This window comes from Brienomyrus brachyistius, chromosome 1 (genome assembly GCF_023856365.1).
Source record: "Brienomyrus brachyistius isolate T26 chromosome 1, BBRACH_0.4, whole genome shotgun sequence".
Classification (NCBI taxonomy): Eukaryota; Metazoa; Chordata; class Actinopteri; order Osteoglossiformes; family Mormyridae; genus Brienomyrus; species Brienomyrus brachyistius.
In genome coordinates, this window is record NC_064533.1 from 52,811,025 (window position 1) to 52,833,563 (window position 22,539).

The window sequence follows — 22,539 nt, forward strand, 5'->3', positions numbered from 1 at the left end:
TAAAGCGCAGTAATTCCTGCATGCAGACTATGTTAAATCTGCCCCAAATGAGTCATGAATATAAAAAATATATATTCATCGATCTGAAAATGATTACAATATTTAATTTTCATATGAAGTTGATTTTACTTTGATTTCAATTTTCAATCCCTATTTTTTATTTGCACGTGACAGGTTACCATAGTCTGCTTCTGTAGCTCCTCGGAACGCTCTGAGTACCACTGGTGGTCCACGTACTACAGTTTAATAACCACTGCTGTAGTGGAAATAGCTGCAGCCTTTAAACTGACCCAGGTTATCATGATGATTCCACACTGGAGAGATGCATGCTGGGAGGTGATGAAAACAGACAAACATGTCCAAATCTTCTCCTAAAGTGACACGTGGAACCATCTCTTTGATATGGAAGTGGGATGTATGTCTCGTTTCGCCGCTTGTGATTGGTGTGGTCTATCATGTGACTCCACTCATATGGGTGGCCCTAGAGTGTCTCTTCACCATTGCTGCGGGTGATGAAGCCCTGGGTCACTGGGGTCTCCTTCAGCGAGATGTCGTCCACTTTGCCGGCGCTCTCCTCTGGCTCGGGACGCCCCTCGGGGACAGAGGCTGGCGAGCTGTCCACATCGGAGCCGCTAAGCACGTAGCCTGGTAGTGCAGCGTGGCTGCCAGTGGTGCGCCCCCCCCGGCTGCGGTACACCCTGCTGGAGAAGAGCGCCGTGGTGCGCGAGGAGGCTGCCAGTTGCGACTGGCTGCCTGTGCTCTGGCTCAGGTTGGTCAGCACCGAACCGTAGCGGTAGCTGCAGTTGGCACAGGTCGCTGGGCCCGACCAATCCACCGCCAGGCTCCACCGCGTCCATGTCTTCTTGATCTCCGCCTGGACCTGTGTGGACAGCCAGGAAGTCACAAGCTCACATCGAGCATGGGCATAAATTATGGGGGGGGGGTTGTAACGCCCCCAGTAATCAAAACCAGCCAATGCAACCCCCTGGACCCCCTTAAGTGGGTGGAGACCTCAGTCACCCCAATGTTCAACCCAAAGTTATGCCCTTGGACTCCGGATTATCTGCTCTGGGACCTGCTACAGCAATGGGTCTAAATTGTTTTAGCCTCAAAACTGACATTATTTCTTGCTCAGAAAGTTATGGTACAAATTTAGTTCAAGCTGGTGAATGGAAAAGCTGGTTTTTTTTCCAAACCACACACTGTGTGACACACTGGAAATGGTCTCACGACATACAGGACATGAGGCAGCAGCTGAGAAACTGCGCTAGACTGAGGAGGAGCTTCTATCTCAAAGCCCTCAACCATCTTAACCAGGCAAGAACCAGCAAACTGCAATGACGTTGTAGAAGAAAAATCCATGATTATGCATATCCAAGTGTTGCCTCACACTGCTGGGATCTGGGTTCGAATCTCCGCCTGGGTCACATGTGTGTGGAGTTTGCATGTTCTCCCCGTGTCGTCGTGGGGTTTCCTCCGGGTACTCCGGTTCCCCTCCCACAGTCCAAAAACATGCTGAGGCTAATTGGAGTTGCTAAATTGCCCATAGGACTGCATGTAAGAGTGAATGGTGTGTGTGTGTGCCCTGCGATGGGCTGGCCCCCCATCCTGGGTTGTTCCCTGCCTCGTGCCCATTGCTTCCGGGATAGGCTCCGGACCCCCCGCAACCCAGTAGGACAAGCAGTTTGGAAAATGGGTGGATGGATGTGTGTCCAATGCAAATTCAGTCAGTAATTAATAATTAAATTATAACACTGTTGATTCAAATATAATGATTGTAACGATTAACTTCTGCCTTGAAACATTTAATATAGTAAACATATAATGCAAGCTTAAGTACTGTAATAGGTTTTAATTTTTTAGGTAAGAGGAACCAACATATTTTGGTAAGATTTGGTAATATTTTGCAAAAAGGACCAGATCAAGGTACAGACCTGATCCGAGAAGTAAGGCTACTGCAGAAAACATTTATGCATGTATGTTAGGGGTCAAGGATACGTGAACATAGAACCAAGGAACGTATGGGGAAGTGAGATGAAGAATTCAACTTGTTTGTAATGAAACCACAAGAGTGATCATGAAAAGGTCAACCCTGCCTTTACCTGATAATGGGTCCAGTTTAACAGAAGTAACTGGTGTCTACAGATATCTGACCCCTCCTTGAACTATTTGTAAACCGCTGCGTTTTTGGCTATAAAAGATGCATGCAGTTGTTGTTCGGGGAACAGACGCATGAAAGACTGCTGAGTGTCTGTTCCTCCAAAGCTTTGCGGTGAAATAAAGTTTGTCAGACTCTTAAACAAATTGACTTCAGCGAAATTTCTACCACAACGTCACCCCAGCACACATCCACGAGCATCCATCTGTCAACCTGCCCCCCCCAAACAGTTAACTTTCCCTGCTGTAACACAGGCCCTTGATTTGCTATCATTGAACTGAATAACCGCACTCTGCACCTTATTCTGTGATATACTGATACACGTTTACAATCCTGCAATTTTTTTAAACTTATATTATGTGATTGCATTACTGCACTTTAATTCACTATTCACCTATATATCTAATAATAATAATAATAGCAACAATAATAATAGTTATTATTATTATTATATTTTAATTTTGTATAATATGTAAATTGAACATATTCAATTCTGCATCTACACAAATTATAGTACACAAACAAGCAGCTATTCACCATGATTACAGGATCCCTCTTTGGAGAATGGTAAATGATTAAGATCACAGAAATCCAGAATGGACGCTGCCTGCAGGTCTTAATTTCTCAGTTACACCTTATATTTATGTGTGAAACGTACTTTGAATTTGCTCTGTTACATTATTCATAAATTGGTCCTTTAGAATAATTACCTGAGTTTCCACATGTATCAGCTTAAATTTCACATTTAATAGTATTAACATTAAGGAAATTAACCTCTAACTCTTTGATCACAGCCCTGCTACCTTAATTAACATGATTTAACATGACTCCCCAATTTCATAACTAAATGCTATCAAAATGCCTACATTTGAACGTTGGGCCCCTTGGCGGTAAGTGCTCAATAAAACAAGTTAAAAACATCATGGTACATCAATATCCGCAGGTGCTGCGATTGACACAGTTTTGCTTGCATTTAGAGATGCACCTTTGTTCAGAGTAACATCTTTTTTTCACAGTTACATGGCTGGATAATTTAATGGAGAAGTTTAAGTGAAGTGCTAAATTCAAGGGTCCCACGGCAGTGCCCTCTCTGTAACTGCGCCGCGAAGGAGCCCAGCCCCATCCACACCCAGCTGCCACTCACCTCTCCGTTGCAGTAGCAGTAGATTATTGACACAAAGAAGCCCTGGAAGAGAATATAGCATACAGTTATGGTAGGGGGTGAGGGGGGAGCCTTTGCCACCCTTCCCCATGCATCTTATAATTGATTAAAACCATAAATGGATTAAAATGTTGCCTGTCAAGATGGCCTGGCTGCTTCCCAGTGGCGCTTCTAGATAATGTCAACTGAGGGAATAAGACTGGGGCCGGTTGTTCTGTCAGGGGGGGTCAGATGCATTAGACCTTAATGTCCGCCAGGTATTACTTACACTAGATTGCCAGCATTAAGAAACGAAAGACAGTTTTGAAAGCCAATGTTATTTATGCTCTGCAGTTACATACAATTTTACAGTTTTTATAAATATGTAACTCACTCTGATTTCTTGTTTAGACTGTCCTGCTTCTACAAGCTTGATTACTTTGTTTCTGTCGTTATCCTTGCATTTCATCAACTGAAGCGACTCGACCACCCGGTGCCCCGCGTTATAAGTCCATGTAGAAAATGTGTTTATGTTTGTGGTTCGCCTGTTTCATACATCCTTAGGGGGCCGTGCATGTTGTCATAGGGGCCCTGACCCTCTCTACTCCCCCCTTAGAACCACCCCTGCTTCCTCCTATTGTGTTTCTATTGTTGGGACCCTTGAAAATGATCTCACATTCCAGCCAAGGCATGGCAGTGGAGACTTAGGGGGAAGAAAAATAACAAAAAAGTAGGATGTTTTCGGCTTATCAGGTAGCAGTTACACTCAGCGGCAGGAGCCTGTTCTAGTCGCCCTTACTATCCCTAGTCGAGTGCAGGGTCACCCACAATCAAAACTATTTTACACGATTGCGGTTTTTTACTTAAAAGGAGCATGACTGCCCCATTGACCCCTGATCAAACCCCATGAATACTGTGTGACCCTGGGCTATCCTCAGCCTCATTGGCTTCCCCAGGAACCTGACCTGGAAGGAGTTGAAGAAGAGCTCGCAGTACATCCGGACTTCCCAGCCAACACCCCTGAAAGTGTGCGGCATCCCCACGAACACGATGTAGTGCACGCCAAACACCAGCACTAGCACCAGGGTGGACTTGGCCAACTTCCTGTCGGGGGCAGAGTAGATAGGGCTGAGCCAGTTCTTCCTAGCTGTGATGAAAGGCTTCTTGGATTGCTAATGATTTATCATAGCACATTGAGTAAAGGGAAAAGTAGGGGCTCACATCTTAGAACTTTCAAAATTGCAGGTAAACTATAGACGAGTGACATCATCTGATGGTATTTCACCTGTACAGGTGGGTAGGAGTGCATCCGTAATTGCATACTTATACAGTGCATATTGGAGCGATTCGTTAGAAGCATATTACTCAGCCGTCAATGTAGTGAGTACTGTATGTATGCATTGATGAGAACAGTACAAATGCACTCAGACAAACTGTGGTCACCATCTTGCATATTACCTGACCTGGATGTGTACCAATGACATAGCTTGACCCCTGTGAAAGTTAATCTGGACACAAATTTCTGAGCAAGCAATGTTTTTCCTCTCTAGTTGCAGCTCCAGTGGCCTTGTGGGATAGTGTAGCGTCCATTGGTTGCATACTTCAGAATTTCTCAGAATGTAGTATATCATTCATGTACCATTCGCCTGCTGTCTCATCCATACTAAGGATATGGACATACTACTCACCTTGCATACTGTATGTAGCCTATTACGGAGCAAACAAGTATGCAATTTTGGATGCACCCTAGGTGTCAGATTTCAGATAAGTGATATCATTAGGAGATCTGGGCATACTGCTCCCCTTGCATACTATATTCTGCCTACTACAAAGCAAACAAGTATGCAATTTCAGATGCACTCTAGGTATCTGATTTCAGGTGAGAGACATCATCAGAAGGAGAGGTCCCTCCTACCTGTACTGTTTCCGGGTGTCGTACCGCCCTGCGTTCGTCTCCCGGATCTTCGTGGCCAGCACTCGCACGATGTTGACAAACAAGATGAAATTGAGCTGGAAAGGCAAGGAGGAGACCAAATGGCTGAGGCTCCCATCAGCCAGGCCTATACTCACAACAGATGATAAAGAGAAGTATTACATGCCCCTCAGAGACACCACACAAAGTTTTAAGTGCTCATAAATGCCCTTGAAAACTCCCTGGAACCTGGGGTTTGGGTTGTTATTGCTCTCTGTCTCCAGCTGGGTGGCATGCTCCACTGAGAGGCAGGATTTTTCTGATGAAGATTAAATGATGTTGCAAGAGCCTGTTGATAAACTTCTGCAGTGAATCTCAGTCCTTCAGACTAACAGATGTGAGTATAGCCCCTGCAGGACAGGGCCTTTCCAGTAAACGCATACTTTCTGAGTGGCATTCTTTCAGTGGCTAGCACACTTACCCCAATGGCTGCTAAGATGGGAGCTTGGTATATCCACTTGATGTTGCCCGCACTCAGCTCCCAGCAGCTGTAGGGAAATGGAGGGAGGCAAGGAGAAAGAACGAGAGCTCACACATGTGCTATATGCAGTGTTGTTTGCATAAGTGAGCTCACATGATTCATGGGCTCACTGAGTCGTTTGGCCATTATTCCCTTTTAAATATATCAGCTGTCTGTTTCACAATGGGCACACCAAAGGGAACAAGCCGTGTTTAATTTTTAAGTGTTTTTTTCTTTATTTTTGCATAAATAAGATTAGAATAATCACAGCTCCCCGTGCCAAACAAAACCTCAGAACCTTTCAGCCCCTGAGGGAGGAGAAGGACCTTCCAACCGTCCTGCGGAGCAGCAGAGTGATCGAACCAGCTGAGCAGAGCCGTGTGTTGATGGATGCAGACGGCTTCCCGTAGCGAGCCCAATGGAATGCAGGCGAAGGTCACGAGGTCAATGCAGAACTCAACCAGCGAGTGCGGGATGGAGTCCCAGAAAATCTTACATTATACATTTACTAGATACTTTTATCCAAAGCAATTTGAGAATATTTGAGAAAGGTGGGTCAGTCAGTCCCTGAAGCAACTGAAGAGCAAATTTCCAAAACTCACTGATTTTTTTGTTGTTGTTGAGATGAGCCCGCCAATGGCCTTTCTCATCATATGCTACAGTATTGGGAATCAGAACTCACTCAATCCTCATGTAATCTAAAAAACTTTTATTAAGTTTTCAAAACCCACCAAGTTCACAGAAATGGTTCTTATTTACAAACTTATCCCATCCATGTATTACATTGACTGAGTGAGTTCTGTAAAAGTATTTTTCATTTTTTTTTTGGGGGGGGGGGGGTGTTAAGGGCCTTCTTCAAGGACCTAGCAGTGAAATTATTCTGTCAGTTCTGGGATTTGAACCAGCGATCTTGCGATCACTCGGTCTCTAAAACCAATCCTCATTGCCATAGAAGGATGAACATGCAAGTTTACCTTTCCAATACATTTACATGCATGGGGATGTGTAAAGATACCATACATACTGTGTATATATGGTGCTGCTATTGCTTCATGCTTCCAGGGTATGGGGTTCGAATTCCACCTCCACTTTTGTGGACTTTACCTCACACACTGTGTTCCATTTCCTCCAGGTGCTCCAGTTTCATCACACAGTCCAAAGACATGCAGTTAGCAGGGGTGTAATGATACAATCCACTCACGATTTGGTTTGAAAGACAATTCAGGGCTCACGGCTCGATACACTCACAATAAATTCAACAAAATAAGACAAAAAATCTCACAGTTCTTATTTGTTCCATTTCTGACATGCACATTTACAAAAAAAAAACTGTTTTCAAACCATTTATTTTTTCTTCCAGTTTTTTCCCTTGTTTTGCAGACTTCAGTGCAAAAGTCAAAAATTACATCTCAAAGCCAAACTTAGATGCTGCCTAATGCACATTCTTGTGTTAACATAAGTTAATTATTTCATGCCATGGGACACTGTTACACCCCTAGCAGTTAGGGTGTATCTAAATTTCCCATAGTGCGTGAGAGTCTGTGCCGTGTTCTGAACTGGACAGGGGCTCCCTCATCTTCATGCCCGAAGCTACTTGGGATACTCCCCAGGATCCAGGATCTGTTGTGCCGGATACATTTTTTGCAAGACAGATGGATGGGTGGATGGTTTTTATATATATATATATATATATATATATATATATATATATATATATATACAGGCATGTATGTGAAGGGGCATTTACTGCATTTAATCAACCATCATCAGGTTCTGGATGATGGAGGAGGATGATGGAATGTGTCTCACCTGGCATCTGCTAGGGTTGCCCGGACGACGGCCCAAGCAGCCACAAAGACGGCGGGAACGCCTGCAATCAGACAGATAGGACACTGGCAAGGCCACACTGACTTTCCACTGTCACCTTAATCATAAAGTGATGAAAAGATCAGAGAATCTCCGAACAGAAACTTAACAAACCACCCTGACTATAGCTGGATTTCAGATCAGGATTTTATTCCACATCCCGAAGGTCTGTAGTACAAAGGATTCAATCAAGGAAAAAGTAATAGCCTCGGTGAAACTTTTGGCGTGAGGCGTAGCCTGGTATTTATAAACAGGACCTCCAGGCTGCCTTGGAGGCCCAATACTTTCTTGTTTCATTTGGATAATCCATAGATGCTGTGTGAGGCTTGTTACCCGATCAGGTTTGCTCATGTCATTTTTGAGGCCAGAAAGACATGGACATTTTATTAGGAGCAAGGGGCAGGTGGAACTAATCATGGGAGTAAATTATAGGGGGGTGGGGGGCTGTGATCCCACTAATAATCAAAGCCTGCCAATATAACCCCCTGGACCCCATTAGATGGGTGCAGACCTCAACCCCCTCCAATGCTCAACCCAAAGTTAAGCCCTTGAAACTAATCAACACAAAATGTCAGCTTAGCTAGTCCTCCACTCCAAGGCTGAAGGAGCCCAAAACATTATTCTAACCCTAAACCACATCCGTTTCAATTAATATTTTCTTTCCATATGTCGCAGTTTTTTTTTGTAGGCACTCACCCCATCCAACCAAAGTGAATCCCCACAGATACTTGGTGTCAGATAGGAAGGCCATGAAGATCAGGCTGTGCAGGTAGAGACCCTCTACCAAGATCCAGTAGTAGTTGGTCGCCAGGAAGTAAATAAACAGCAGGACTGTGATCTTGCAGCCAATCTGTGGGCCAGGAGAACATTTTTTTATAAGTTCACGAGATCCTTCCTAAACCACAGCTTCCCAAACTGACGGTGTTTAAATGACCAGGCAATTGTGATTAATGTACCATACTTGGGCCTAGGCCAGTGATGCCCAGTCCAGTCCTATGGAATCCACAGCTGGTCCACGTTTTTGCTCCCCTTGAGCTCCCCGTCTAACAGTCCACATTTTGACTCTATCGGAGGCTTGAAGAGAGCAAAAACATGGACTGCGTCCCCTAGGACCAGATTGGGAAACACTAGCCTAAAGGTTCCCTGGGGATTTTTTTGCAAACAAGCCCTGTTATTCATTCCTCCTTTCCAGAAGAGGTGCTATTGCAGTGAAGCGTTTGAAAATGGAGACTTGGCTGCTTTTGTTTAATGGCTGGCTCCATGAATCACATTTTGGTCTGAAATGCATGAGGATGGATACCTTGTGATGCGCTCAGACTGATCTGAAGTGTCACTGTTCTAGGCTATCATTGCCCTGGCCCTTGAGATGGAAAAACCCATTATTATCTGAAAGAACACCTCACGGTGTCAAGGGATGAGATGACAGCTTCTCTCCAGAGGAGTCTGTCCGAGGCAATTATGGCACAAGTTACCAAGGTTTGGTGCTTTCACAGGAGACTCTGAAGTCTGAGTTGTGGGAAGACAGCTCTGATTTGAGCTACAGTGCACCATGCCCTCCCATGGAAGGGCCAAGCTTCACTGAGAAAAGCAGATCAGCCCTTCAGAGAGGGCCTTGCCAAGCAAAGTGACATTTCTTACCTAGTGCACTCAGGTCAGGGGGCTAGTGTGCAAACATAGAAATTGAGACATAGAGAACAATACTGAAATGCTGTTGAATAAGGAGATCCTGTTTTGGTCCATGTTAAGATCTTAATGTGATCATTTAGTAAACAAGATGTGCCCTTTTTTGGATGCATTCGAAGCATTTATATAATGACCAGAATAACAGTGAACCTCTGAAAGCTAACTGATAATTATAGGGTTCTTGTGCCGACCCACCTCCTCGTTTTTACGTAAAAGGGCTGCCTACTATTGCTCTTGTAACCGTGGCGACGTGGAACACGGTCCTATCTCTGCAGAGCTAATTGGCAGCTGAATATTTTAATCATACAGCCAGCATGGTACTTTCATGGTCAGAATTTCCATCGGCCAACACCCGGCTGAAACTCCGTCCTCCTTCCTGTCCTGGGCTTTGCCATGCAAATGGGGTGGATCCCTTTAGGGAATCTGGCCCGGAGAAGTGGTACAAAACTCGCTGGCTGAAACATTTATGCAGCAGACCCAGGGGCTGCCTCAAAGAAGGGGCACCGATTCCCGCGTGAGCCACCGGCAGAAGCCCTGCCCTCAAACTTGTCCGTTTCACGGTGCTGGACCCAAAACCTAGTCCTGTGTCTCCATGCCAACTTAGAGGAGATGCCTTTGATGTGTGTGAGACAGACTCAGGCTGATCGAGCACCACATAACCAGATTACTCTCTTAGGCCAGGACCAAAAAATTGCAACATTATGCTCCATGTGGATGAAAGGATGAAAGGGAGAATAAAAGACCAGCGTATACATGCTGTGTTACCTTCCTGGGAACAAATTCTTATAACATCGTAAACTGTGCGGCAAATTCTGCAAAGTAAATACATTTTGAAGATGTTACCATGGCTACAGGGAATCTGACTTTTCTTGCCTCTGTCTGCAAGACTGAACATTTCATTAATGATAAGATTACTGATTTCATACTCAACATCTGTAAAATGGGGCATGAAACATCTTACATAAGGTACACAAGGTGAGCGAAATCATCCAGTAACTCTGTAGTGGACAGTGTTTCATGCAAAAATATTGTTTAAAGTGTCATTACTGCTAACTTTAATAGCAAGCCTTTGAAATAATGAAAGAAAACTTAATTTTACCACAGCATAATAATTAAAAGCATGGAAAATAGTATAAATGGAACTAAATGGAGTAAATGGAAATCAAACAAAACAAAAAACTTACAAAAATCAAATGGCTTGCAGGCTGTATGTGATTGAGATGATTGTTTATTTTTATGTTTTTATCATTTATTAGATCTTAAGATGTGATTACAACAGAGCTGGGCATCACTATATTTTTTCACACAAGTTTGTATTATTATACCAAGTACAAACACAAATGACATCACAAAAGGTAACTGAAAATTGTCAATTAAATTAAGCATGGAATTACACATTACAGAAAATTCATCACCACTGTTAATATGGGCCTGGAGTTTGGTCACAAATCAATACCCTGATAGCCTTGGCTGTTAGTAAATGCCCCTGTACATCATGTTACCTTTGAACTTGATGTGTTTCTGGCCAGCCAAGGCTGTACGTGGGGGACACCTGCTTTATAGAACAACATGCAAGAGTGTCAGCACATGCAAATTCAGGAGACTTTGTTGAACTCAGTTTCAACGTCCTTGGTTAAGTCAACAAAGTTTGGGTTCCTGAAAACAGTTAAAGGCATGAGCGCAGACTCCCATTGGGTGGGAAAGCTGATCGATATGAGGACGCACTCCCATTGGAAGTGGGAGCTTATAGATATGATGACGCACTCCCATTGGGTGTGGGAGCTGATAGATATGATGACGCACTCCCATTGGGTGTGGGAGCTGATGGATATGATGACGCACTCCCATTGGGTGTGGGAGCTTATAGATATGATGACGCACTCCCATTGGGTGTGGGAGCTGATGGATATGATGACGCACTTCCATTGGGTGTGGGAGCTGATGGATATGAGGACGCACTCCCATTGGGTGTGGGAGCTGATGGATATGATGACGCACTTCCATTGGATGTGGGAGCTGATGGATATGAGTATGCACTCCCATTGGGCGTGGGAGCTGATAGATATGAGGACGCACTCCCATTGGGTGTGGGAGCTGATGGATATGATGACGCACTTCCATTGGATGTGGGAGCTGATGGATATGAGGACGCACTTCCATTGGGTGTGGGAGCTGATAGATATGAGGACGCACTCCCATTGGAAGTGGGAGCTTATAGATATGATGACGCACTCCCATTGGGTGTGGGAGCTGATAGATATGATGACGCACTCCCATTGGGTGTGGGAGCTGATGGATATGATGACGCACTCCCATTGGGTGTGGGAGCTTATAGATATGATGACGCACTCCCATTGGGTGTGGGAGCTGATGGATATGATGACGCACTTCCATTGGGTGTGGGAGCTGATGGATATGAGGACGCACTCCCATTGGGTGTGGGAGCTGATGGATATGATGACGCACTTCCATTGGATGTGGGAGCTGATGGATATGAGTATGCACTCCCATTGGGCGTGGGAGCTGATAGATATGAGGACGCACTCCCATTGGGTGTGGGAGCTGATGGATATGATGACGCACTTCCATTGGATGTGGGAGCTGATGGATATGAGGACGCACTTCCATTGGGTGTGGGAGCTGATAGATATGAGGACGCACTCCCATTGGGTGTGGGAGCTGATGGATATGATGACGCACTTCCATTGGATGTGGGAGCTGATGGATATGAGGACGCACTCCCATTGGGTGTGGGAGCTGATGGATATGATGACGCACTTCCATTGGATGTGGGAGCTGATGGATATGAGGACGCACTCCCATTGGGTGTGGGAGCTGATGGATATGATGACGCACTTCCATTGGATGTGGGAGCTGATGGATATGAGGACGCACTTCCATTGGGTGTGGGAGCTGATAGATATGAGGACGCACTCCCATTGGGTGGGAAAGCTGATCAATATGAGGATGCACTCCCATTGGGTGTGGGAGCTGATGGATATGATGCCGCGCTCCCATTGGGTGTGGGAGCTGATAGATATGAGGACGCACTCCCATTGGGTGTGGGAGCTGATGGATATGAGTATGCACTCCCATTGGGTGTGGGAGCTGATAGATATGAGGACGCACTCCCATTGGGTGTGGGAGCTGATAGATATGAGGACGCACTCCCATTGGGTGTGGGAGCTGATAGATATGAGAACGCACTCCTATTGGGTGTGGGAGCTGATAGATATGATGACGCACTCCCATTGGTTGTGGGAGCTGATAGATATGATGACGCACTCCCATTGGGTGTGGGAGCTGATAGATATGAGTATGCACTCCCATTGGGTGTGGGAGCTGATAGATATGAGGACGCACTCCCATTGGGTGTGGGAGCTGATAGATATGAGGACGCACTCCCATTGGGTGTGGGAGCTGATAGATATGAGGACGCACTCCTATTGGGTGTGGGAGCTGATAGATATGAGGACGCACTCCCATTGGGTGTGGGAGCTGATGGATATGAGGACGCACTCCCATTGGGCGTGGGAGCTGATGGATATGAGGACGCACTCCCATTGGGCGTGGGAGCTGATGGATATGAGGACGCACTCCCATTGGGCGTGGGAGCTGATGGATATGAGGACGCACTCCCATTGGGCGTGGGAGCTGATAGATATGAGGACGCACTCCCATTGGGTGTGGGAGCTGATAGATATGATGACGCACTCCCATTGGGTGTGGGAGCTGATGGATATGATGACGCACTTCCATTGGGTGTGGGAGCTGATGGATATGAGGACGCACTCCCATTGGGTGTGGGAGCTGATGGATATGATGACGCACTTCCATTGGATGTGGGAGCTGATGGATATGAGTATGCACTCCCATTGGGCGTGGGAGCTGATAGATATGAGGACGCACTCCCATTGGGTGTGGGAGCTGATGGATATGATGACGCACTTCCATTGGATGTGGGAGCTGATGGATATGAGGACGCACTTCCATTGGGTGTGGGAGCTGATAGATATGAGGACGCACTCCCATTGGGTGTGGGAGCTGATGGATATGATGACGCACTTCCATTGGATGTGGGAGCTGATGGATATGAGGACGCACTCCCATTGGGTGTGGGAGCTGATGGATATGATGACGCACTTCCATTGGATGTGGGAGCTGATGGATATGAGGACGCACTCCCATTGGGTGTGGGAGCTGATGGATATGATGACGCACTTCCATTGGATGTGGGAGCTGATGGATATGAGGACGCACTTCCATTGGGTGTGGGAGCTGATAGATATGAGGACGCACTCCCATTGGGTGGGAAAGCTGATCAATATGAGGATGCACTCCCATTGGGTGTGGGAGCTGATGGATATGATGCCGCGCTCCCATTGGGTGTGGGAGCTGATAGATATGAGGACGCACTCCCATTGGGTGTGGGAGCTGATGGATATGAGTATGCACTCCCATTGGGTGTGGGAGCTGATAGATATGAGGACGCACTCCCATTGGGTGTGGGAGCTGATAGATATGAGGACGCACTCCCATTGGGTGTGGGAGCTGATAGATATGAGGACGCACTCCTATTGGGTGTGGGAGCTGATAGATATGATGACGCACTCCCATTGGTTGTGGGAGCTGATAGATATGATGACGCACTCCCATTGGGTGTGGGAGCTGATAGATATGAGGACGCACTCCCATTGGTTGTGGGAGCTGATGGATATGAGGACGCACTCCCATTGGGAGTGGGAGCTGATGGATATGAGGACGCACTCCCATTGGGTGTGGGAGCTGATACTGTGGATATGAGGACACACTCCCATTGGGTGTGGGAGCTGATAGAGTCAAGGAAATGAAATAATATTGCTTGAAATAATGTCTTCTTGCATGTTGTGAAATTTGAATTGAATCTATATATAAAAATTTCCCTGTGATTTTACAGGATGGTGTCACATTATTATAAAAATATGATGTTGTTGTCAGGTGAGTAATTGAAGCATAAGGCTTTTCCAAGATATATAATCCTTCAAGGTATTTACATTTGCATTAGCAACATAAAGGGTATTAAACCTGAGAGTCTTTGTTGTTCATTTTCCATAGCAAAATCACAGATAAAGGTTAAGCACTTTTAATGACACTTGACAGGCATCGCAGGCTCATCATGAGAACTCCCACGCGGTGACAGCAAGAGCCAATCACACATCTTGGCTAGAGAGCTTTTTGTAATGCATTCTGGGATATAATCGGTTCCTCTCATGGTCCTGGGGGGTTTTCACTATCTCTATGTTAATTTCCCCCATTTCCCCCCAAGCATATAGGTGCTTTAAATAATTAATTCTCTTCTAATTACTGTGTAACACAGTAACACACAACAGCTAGTGGCAGCATGGCTAAAACACAAAATAAAACACCAGTTAGTTCTATATATCAAAATGGCAGCATTTTGATGAGAGTTAGACTCTATCCCACACTGTCAGAAATGGCAGCCTTCCCCAATTTGTCTCTCACTACAGGCCTGGAGTTCATCTGAGTTAAAATGTAAGGGGGGGATCTGAAATTAGGCTGCGGGAACTTCAGGTTCTGGTTTCCACATCAAGGCCCATTATTTGGACATCCTGATGAGTAAATTCTTAATCAGTATTTTATACTCAATCCCTCCACCATGTGCCAGCTCTACATATGGATAATTCTACGGGATAAATGCACTGAATGAACACAATAGCAGAGAAGTAGCACTTACATATTGAGACTTGTCCATGGGGGCCACCGAGATGGTCTTGAGGTCATCCATGAGTGCTGCATCCAGCTCCTGGGGGCCCGCATTAGCATGGACCACTCTGTCCTTCACAAAGATGCTGACAGCCCTCAGCATGAATGATACAAACAGGTGCATGTGGATGTAGTTCCTGGTGCAGTGCAGACGCCTGGAGGGACAGGTGGGAAACAGGCAGAGGGACAGGTGGAGGAGATAGGTGGGAGACAGGTAGGGGACAGGCTGGGGGACAGACAGGGGAGCAGGCGGAAGACAGGTGGAGGAGATAGGTGGGAGACAGGTAGGGGACAGGCAGGGGGACAGACAGGGGAGTAGGTAGGAGACAGACATGGGGCAGGCGGAAGACAGGTGGAGGAGATAGGTGGGAGACAGGTGGTAGACAGACAGGGGGGCAGGCGCGGGACAGGTGGAGGAGACAGGTGGGAGACCGGTGGTAGACAGGCGGGGGGGCAGGCGTGGGACAGGTGGAGGAGACAGGTGGGAGATAGGTGGTAGACAGGCAGGGGGGCAGGCGTGGGACAGGTGAAGGAGATAGGTGGGAGACAGGTAGGGGACAGGCAGGGGGACAGACAGGGGAGCAGGCGGAAGACAGGTGGAGGAGATAGGTGGGAGACAGGTAGGGGACAGGCAGGGGGACAGACAGGGGAGTAGGTAGGAGACAGACAGGGGGGCAGGCGGAAGACAGGTGGAGGAGATAGGTGGGAGACAGGTGGTAGACAGGTAGGGGGGCAGACAGCGTACAGGTGGAGGAGACAGGTGGGAGACCGGTGGTAGACAGGCGGGGGGGGAGGCGTGGGACAGGTGGAGGAGACAGGTGGGAGACAGCTGAAGGACAGGCAGGGGGGACAGGTGAGTTCAGAGAGCCGGAGAAGCTGGAACATGTGATATTGATATATCCTGGAGTCCAGCCTCTTCTGCTGCAAGATGGCTCTTAAAATCAAAGTGCTGAGGGTGAAGCCTGAACAGAGAATGCCAAATCCAAGATGGGTTCTTAATTAAGCCCTGAGAAGCAGGCACTGTACACCCTCTAAGAGAGGGGAACAAGCTGGTGCTGGCGCGGCTGGCCCAGAATCAGCCATTGGGTTTTATCGCACATGGGCATGTGCCAGCGCTCAACGCTCCAAGGGCTGAGTTCCACTTCCTGAAGACGGCTACATGCTCTACTCAAGGGGGACAAAAAAAACCACTCAATCCATATCTGTGCTGGCAGAAAGTGTCCCAAAATGCCTCTTCACTTTCCAAGGCGTTTGCAAGGCCGATTTTGCACCCCCCCCTCTCTGTCTCTCTTTCCCTCCCTCCCCTCTCTCTCACTTGCTCTCTCTTTCTTGAGTGCCAATTGGCACATTTGTTCCCAGAGACACAGAGGGGAGCCAGGCTTTCAGAATCCTGGATGGTTCTTATCTGACTCTCTGTGAAAAGTGCCAGACACCAGTGTGCTCCTTCTGTATCATGAGGGACATGTTTCCATTTCTATTTGTTTGTCTGTCAGATTTTCTTTTCTTTCATATTACAAGGAAATATGTCTGCCACAGACCAGGGAACAGCCCAGAAAATATGATTGCAATCTCAGCAAACAGACAGGAGAAATACATACAAAAAAAAAACATCAAATTGAAAACCGTTAACTACAAACCAAGTCATAACTCACTCATAACTCAATATAAACTATTCCAACCTAAACTAATCCAGTTTAAGAGTTCTGTCAAAATGCAGTTGCCTCTCACTGCCAGTTGTTGATGTGCACTTCCGTACTAAAGGGATTAAAAGGTAGATTTGAAGCTGCCCACACTTTCAAACAGCTGAAGGGATAAAGAGCAGTAGCTTCAGAATGAGCCGGGTTTTATTTATTTTTTATCTGTTGCTACTCAGTAACACTTTACTTGACGGGGCACAAATAATACAGTATTATACTATTACTAATGTATTAAATATGCACAAACAAAGTCTTGGTTACATAGTGATTTCATGTTAATACCTGTACCGAATCCTCAAGCAGTTATTATATTTGTTACAATATACAATTCTGTAAACCCTTGTGATCTACGGAAGGAATAATTAATGAATAACACAACATACTAACTACATGGTTATGCGTCATTAATGGATCATGATGCATCTTTTATTTCAAGCTGTGTTGACGATTTGTGCTTCAGTTGTTAGTGAGTTTTTGTGCCCGAGTCATAACAAGAAAGCAGCAAAGCAGGGTGCTGATAGAAAGACACTTAAAATGACCTAAATAAACAAAAAACAGGAAAATCCCTCTTGATGAAAGTGCTGGTTGAGACAGGAATTGTGGTAGAACAGTTTGGGTAGTTATGTAAACAGGGCCTTAGTTTCTACAAGAGGTTAACAGGTTAGTGGAGTAAAAAAGGGCTTTAAAAAGTCGTTAATTTGAAATACATTATGTAGACGCAGGAAGGGGGGAATCGTCATAAGAGCGTTCTAGAGGAAACTTTAATCTTCTGATTGTGTTTCTTTGGTGCCAGGGTCACACCAGCCCTATACCCCTTCTGGTTTCCATAGCAACGTGTCTATTGCCTCGCCTGGAACAATTAGTCACCTGGGCTAATGATAATGACGGGACCTCTCCACATTAAACAGCCACGGTGTTGGGATCAGCAGCCAAGCTCACGACAGAATTTTAAGCAGGGGCTTTGTGGAGGGAGCCCGGAACAGGCGAGGGGGGGGGGGGTGGGGGGCATCCTTTACCTGAAATACCCAATGATGAATATGGCGACCAGGAGGGAGCTGAAGGACACGGCGTATCCGACGGTGTACATGGTGTAGAGCCGCTCGAAGAAGTCCTGCTGAGGGAGGGTGTGAGAACAAAAATACTCGGGCATCTGCAGAGCCACCTAAACCCAGGCCCATTTTGAACAAAAGTTCCCATCAGAATAGCCCAGGAGCTCTTACCTTACTTCTCTCATGTCCAGGTTGCAGGAACCGCACGCAATCGGAATAATTCGCCCATGGCCTATTGAGGCTCTCCACAGTCACCCAGGAACCATTGGCATCACACTTCCTGTAGGCATGGCCTACATACAAACATACACATACCGCAAAACAGGGGCTGCCACTTAAGATCACTATGAAAACACTATGGGATCAAAGGCAAGATCAAAAGACTTTTGCATCAGCATACCTTTGTGATCAAAGTCATAGATGTATGTGGGGCAGGGCACCTTGGTCACTGCCCCAGGAGAGCCCCGCGGCCAACAGATCAGGCCGTCCCAGCCTGGGGGGCAAAGGTCACCTGTACAAATAAGGTGCCAGAGGTAATGACCCCTGAAAGCACTGTCACCTTTGATTTTGTTACAGTTTCTCTCAAATAGGAGTCAAACAGCTCTAAGCAGCTCACGGTCTAAGGCTGAAACCACTTTCCTGGTGACACCAATTAAACAAAATGAAAATCGCTAAGCTCTTACTTGCTTGCCACCCTTCCTTGTCTCCATATAAAGCTTTTATAATCTGCCTCTTCTGGACATTGGAGATCGTGTGCTGGACTGAACTTCTCCATATAAACAAGTCATACCTCACAGAGTTAACTTAACTGTCTCGATTAAAGATCAATATTTCACCCTCCCACCTCAAAATGCTCTGCTGCTAGGCAGATTCGAGATTGATTTTTTTTAACAGCTTGGCCTGTTCTCTTGGTTCTGAGTCATTTAGCTTCGTTAATGCCAGCAACCAGAAATGTGACCTCTAGGAAAGGGACGTCTGGAGTGTTTATCTAATGAGATACAGTTACATTGATGAGGGGAGCCGGTAGAGGGCGGCCCTCCCAAGGCAAGAGGCACCAACTCGTGGGGCGACTCACCGATAGGGTTATCCAAGGACACATTCTGGTGACACTGCAGCTTCACATCATACAGGAGGTACATCTGCTCCTGGGCTGTGATGCCCCCATCGGACGCCACCTGTGGTGGATGATGACAGTGCAAGACTCACCTCAACAGTCATGTCATGGTCACATGCACTGAAACATCCAGATCATTTGATTACCTGCATATATAATAATTGGCTGAATGGTTGCTTACTTCATCACCAAAAAAGCCGATGTGTACTGAACTGGAGGCATGTGACCAGGGTGAGCTGAACCCCACAGCAAGTTTAATGCTTTAGTAACAGCAGCGGTTCTAGACCATCTCAACTTGGGGGGGGGGGCAGACTGGGTCTAGTTGTTCTGTTAGGGGGGCCAGATGCATTTGACCTTAATGTCCTCCAAGTATTACTTAAACTAGATTACCAGCATTAAGAAACAAAAGACAATTTTGAAAACTGTTTTTGAAAAGTTACTTATGCAATGTTTTGCAGTTTTTACAAATATGTAACTGACTTTTTGTTGAGACTTGTTGTAAAACAGTTCTACCATTTGGCTGAACAGCATCCAGACCTGTTAGAATCTTATATACCTGGATCATGTCCCCCTTAATCTCCTTTGCTCGAGGCTAAACAGATTCAGCTCAGCTAACCTCTCCTCATAAGACATTCCTCTAAGACCAGGAATCAATCTCGTAGCCCCACATTGCACCTTTTCCAAGGCAGCAATGTCCTTCTTAAGGTATGGTGACCAAACCTGCACACAGTATTCTAGATGGGGTCTTACCAAGGAATTATATAATCGTAGCATCACCCCCTTGACTTAAACTCCACACACCTAGAAGATGTAACCCAACATCCTATTGGCCTTTTTTATTGCTTCCCCACACTAGAGAAAGTGGGACATGGAAGCATCAATATACAAACTGAGATCATTCTCATAATCAGCTACCCTTATTTCAGTGGAAACCATAAAATATCTGTGAAATGGGGAGGAGATGGCCAGGTGGAGGTGGGGATGGCTGAAATGGGGAGGAGATGGCCAGGTGGAGGTGGGGATGGCTGAAATGGGGAGGAGATGGCCAGGTGGAGGTGGGGATGGCTGAAATGGGGAGGAGATGGCCAGGTGGAGGTGGGGATGGCTGAAATGGGGAGGAGTGGTCAGGAGGAGCTGGAGATGGCTGAAATGGGGAGGAGATGGCCAGGAGGAGCTGGAGATGGCTGAAATGGGGAGGAGATGGCCAGGAGGAGCTGGAGATGGCCCAGGTATGGGGTTTCTGGGGACCCAGGGATCCACTTCTTCAGATGCTCACTCTCGGTTTTTGCACAGCAGGATGGAGACACAGCTAACCCCTTCCTCAGACACCCCCAGGCTGCAAAACCCCGTCATTATCTTCTGGCCTGGCATTGCGTTGACATTTGTTAGGCGCCTAAATGATCCTCACCTGGGAGAGAATTTTCTTTGGCATAACTGGGGACAGGGGCAGCTTGGAACTTGCTGGTCGATATCTGGCTGCCAAACACCTTATGGACCATTTGTTCAAATTCTTAGCTTGATCTGCAGAGTCTGAGTGCTTCCTAAGTCCCCAGGCTATGAAATCTCAAACTGCTATTCTGGGTGCTCAGTATGTGAAGGACCCCAGCCTCACCCCTTCCTTCTCTTAGCCTCTCAATCTACGCAGCTCCCAGAGGATGATAATTGCATGGTCTGAGTCATTCCCCAGCATGATTTTTGGTGCCTTGAGCCAGATCTGTTAATGTGCATGTTCACGTGAAAATGACAGTGAGTCAGTGTTCTGGATTAACCTTTGTTTATTTTCTGTTAGGTCCTAGACACATGGAAGTTACAACAGCAGTTTAAATTCCCATAGGCTTCTATTCACTGTCCTACAGGCACAGATTTAGAAATGAATTGGGAAAAGGGCTGATTATGAAAGGAAGTAGCGCATTGCTTAAGAACATTGGCTTGTTATGTCGTAGTGAGGGCTTGGAGTTATGCTGCATTCCATTTGACCTAGAGGTTGGAAGTCAGAGCTGGGAATGATGTCACACCTGAGTTAACTGCATTCCAGTATAATAAGTCAGAAAGCCATTTAGCAATGCCAGTTCTAGTCAGGTTCATTGTTAGCCACTGTTAGCAATACCAATTGATATTACCACATTACGTGGTATTTTTCAGAAACAAACACTATAGCAACATGTCCACAGATACCAGTTGGATAGTACTGCGTGACTGATTTAATGAGACACAAATAAGTGTTAATAAACAGTATATACAGCTTTCACTCCTGTTGATGAAAGGTGCAGCCATCCTGAATTCTGAGGTCGGGGTTGTAGAGGTTTCACTGACGACTCCGACTTCAGAAGGCATTCTAGTTGACATTTCTAACTAAGAACTCAGAAATTCTGACTTTCGAGTTCAAACAGAACACACCATCAGACCCTGGAGCCATATGACTTAAAAATTATTAGCCCCTTTAGAGTAATAATTCACTGTAATGTACAAAGATTCACGTTGTACTGTTATAAGTGAGGTAAATTACAACACTGGTCACCCTTGGTAATGGGATAAATTACTACATCAATAACCGGAGATAATAAAGATTCATAGTTATAAGGTTGTGAGTCATACGTGCTGCACAAAAGCCTTGTGATTTTATAAAAATGCTGCTTGTTCGAGATGGACAGATTGAAAGTGCATCTTTACACTTTAACCGTTACCACAGAAACGCAAAGTATAAACGTCGTATATTACTAAAGTCATATTTGCATGTGTTTAGCTGTGCTAACGAGTTCAATCTGGATAATGATAGAGGAAAGACATCTGTAAGGAGAAGAGGTCATAAAGAGGCAGTGAAGGTTAGCGCGCGCGCGCGCACACACACACACACACACACACACACTGATTGCCTGTTTTCACGTGTCATTCTGTGTAACCCACATTTGTCAGCCCTGACTCACCACTGCAGACTGGCATGGGGTAAACAGCCATTATTATGCAAAGTAACAGGCCGATAAATGGCTCCAAGCCTGCCAAAGCTTGCAAACAATGTTGAGGTGTAATATTTGTTACATAGAAAAATTTCGGAGGCTTGTACAGTCGCACCCGAATGATCGTCTCAATTCCTCCATAAGCATCAGAACTCCTTTCTGTAAGTTACGATTGGCAAACTTTTCAAATACCGAAGGTAACGTAATTTTGTTTACCAGCGAAGTAGAAAAATAACAATAGCGATAAATGAACCCAGAGAGAAGCAAAGGAATAATAACTGGTCGCCTCTTTCTTACCTGGGCTTCAGCTAAAGTCCAACACATGATGACTTTAGTAAAGTTACACAGCAAAGTCCTTTTCATATTTGTCGCTTTTGAATTCCCTCGCCCACTTCAAGGTATTTAATATTAGAAATTATATGGGGATGATCAGAAACTACTCGTTATCGCGACTGAATAATTTTTCACGGAGGCATTTCGCAATTTCCAAAGCTCCATTTCCTTCTGTGTTGGTGACAGCAGTTCCCAGTGAGATAATTTGGAATAATAATCCAAAAAAAATTAAGCTTTTCCTCTTCAGGTATTTCGGGGACACGCGAGAACGGGTTCAGTAGAATCGCAGTAACAAAGTTATCGATGCGACAGAAAGATGCACCCAAAAAGAAATACTACATGTAAAAAA

The 22,539-nt window shown here is 45.8% G+C and overlaps 1 protein-coding gene across 1 annotated transcript; it reads right to left on the minus strand.

Moving 5' to 3' along the window:
- Nucleotides 1-396: 396 nt before the first annotated feature.
- On the minus strand, nucleotides 397-22,228 carry LOC125744134 (parathyroid hormone 2 receptor-like). The gene is made up of 13 exons (XM_049015988.1): nucleotides 22,155-22,228; nucleotides 18,865-18,964; nucleotides 18,190-18,300; nucleotides 17,961-18,082; nucleotides 17,757-17,854; nucleotides 15,015-15,198; nucleotides 8,294-8,447; nucleotides 7,541-7,601; nucleotides 5,693-5,759; nucleotides 5,215-5,309; nucleotides 4,265-4,403; nucleotides 3,303-3,344; nucleotides 397-880 (listed from the first exon to the last, which is right to left on the minus strand). Exons 1-13 carry the CDS (start codon nucleotides 22,218-22,220, stop codon nucleotides 482-484), a joined length of 1,638 nt encoding a protein of 545 aa, XP_048871945.1. The 5' UTR covers nucleotides 22,221-22,228; the 3' UTR covers nucleotides 397-481.
- Between the last annotated feature and the right edge of the window lie 311 nt (nucleotides 22,229-22,539).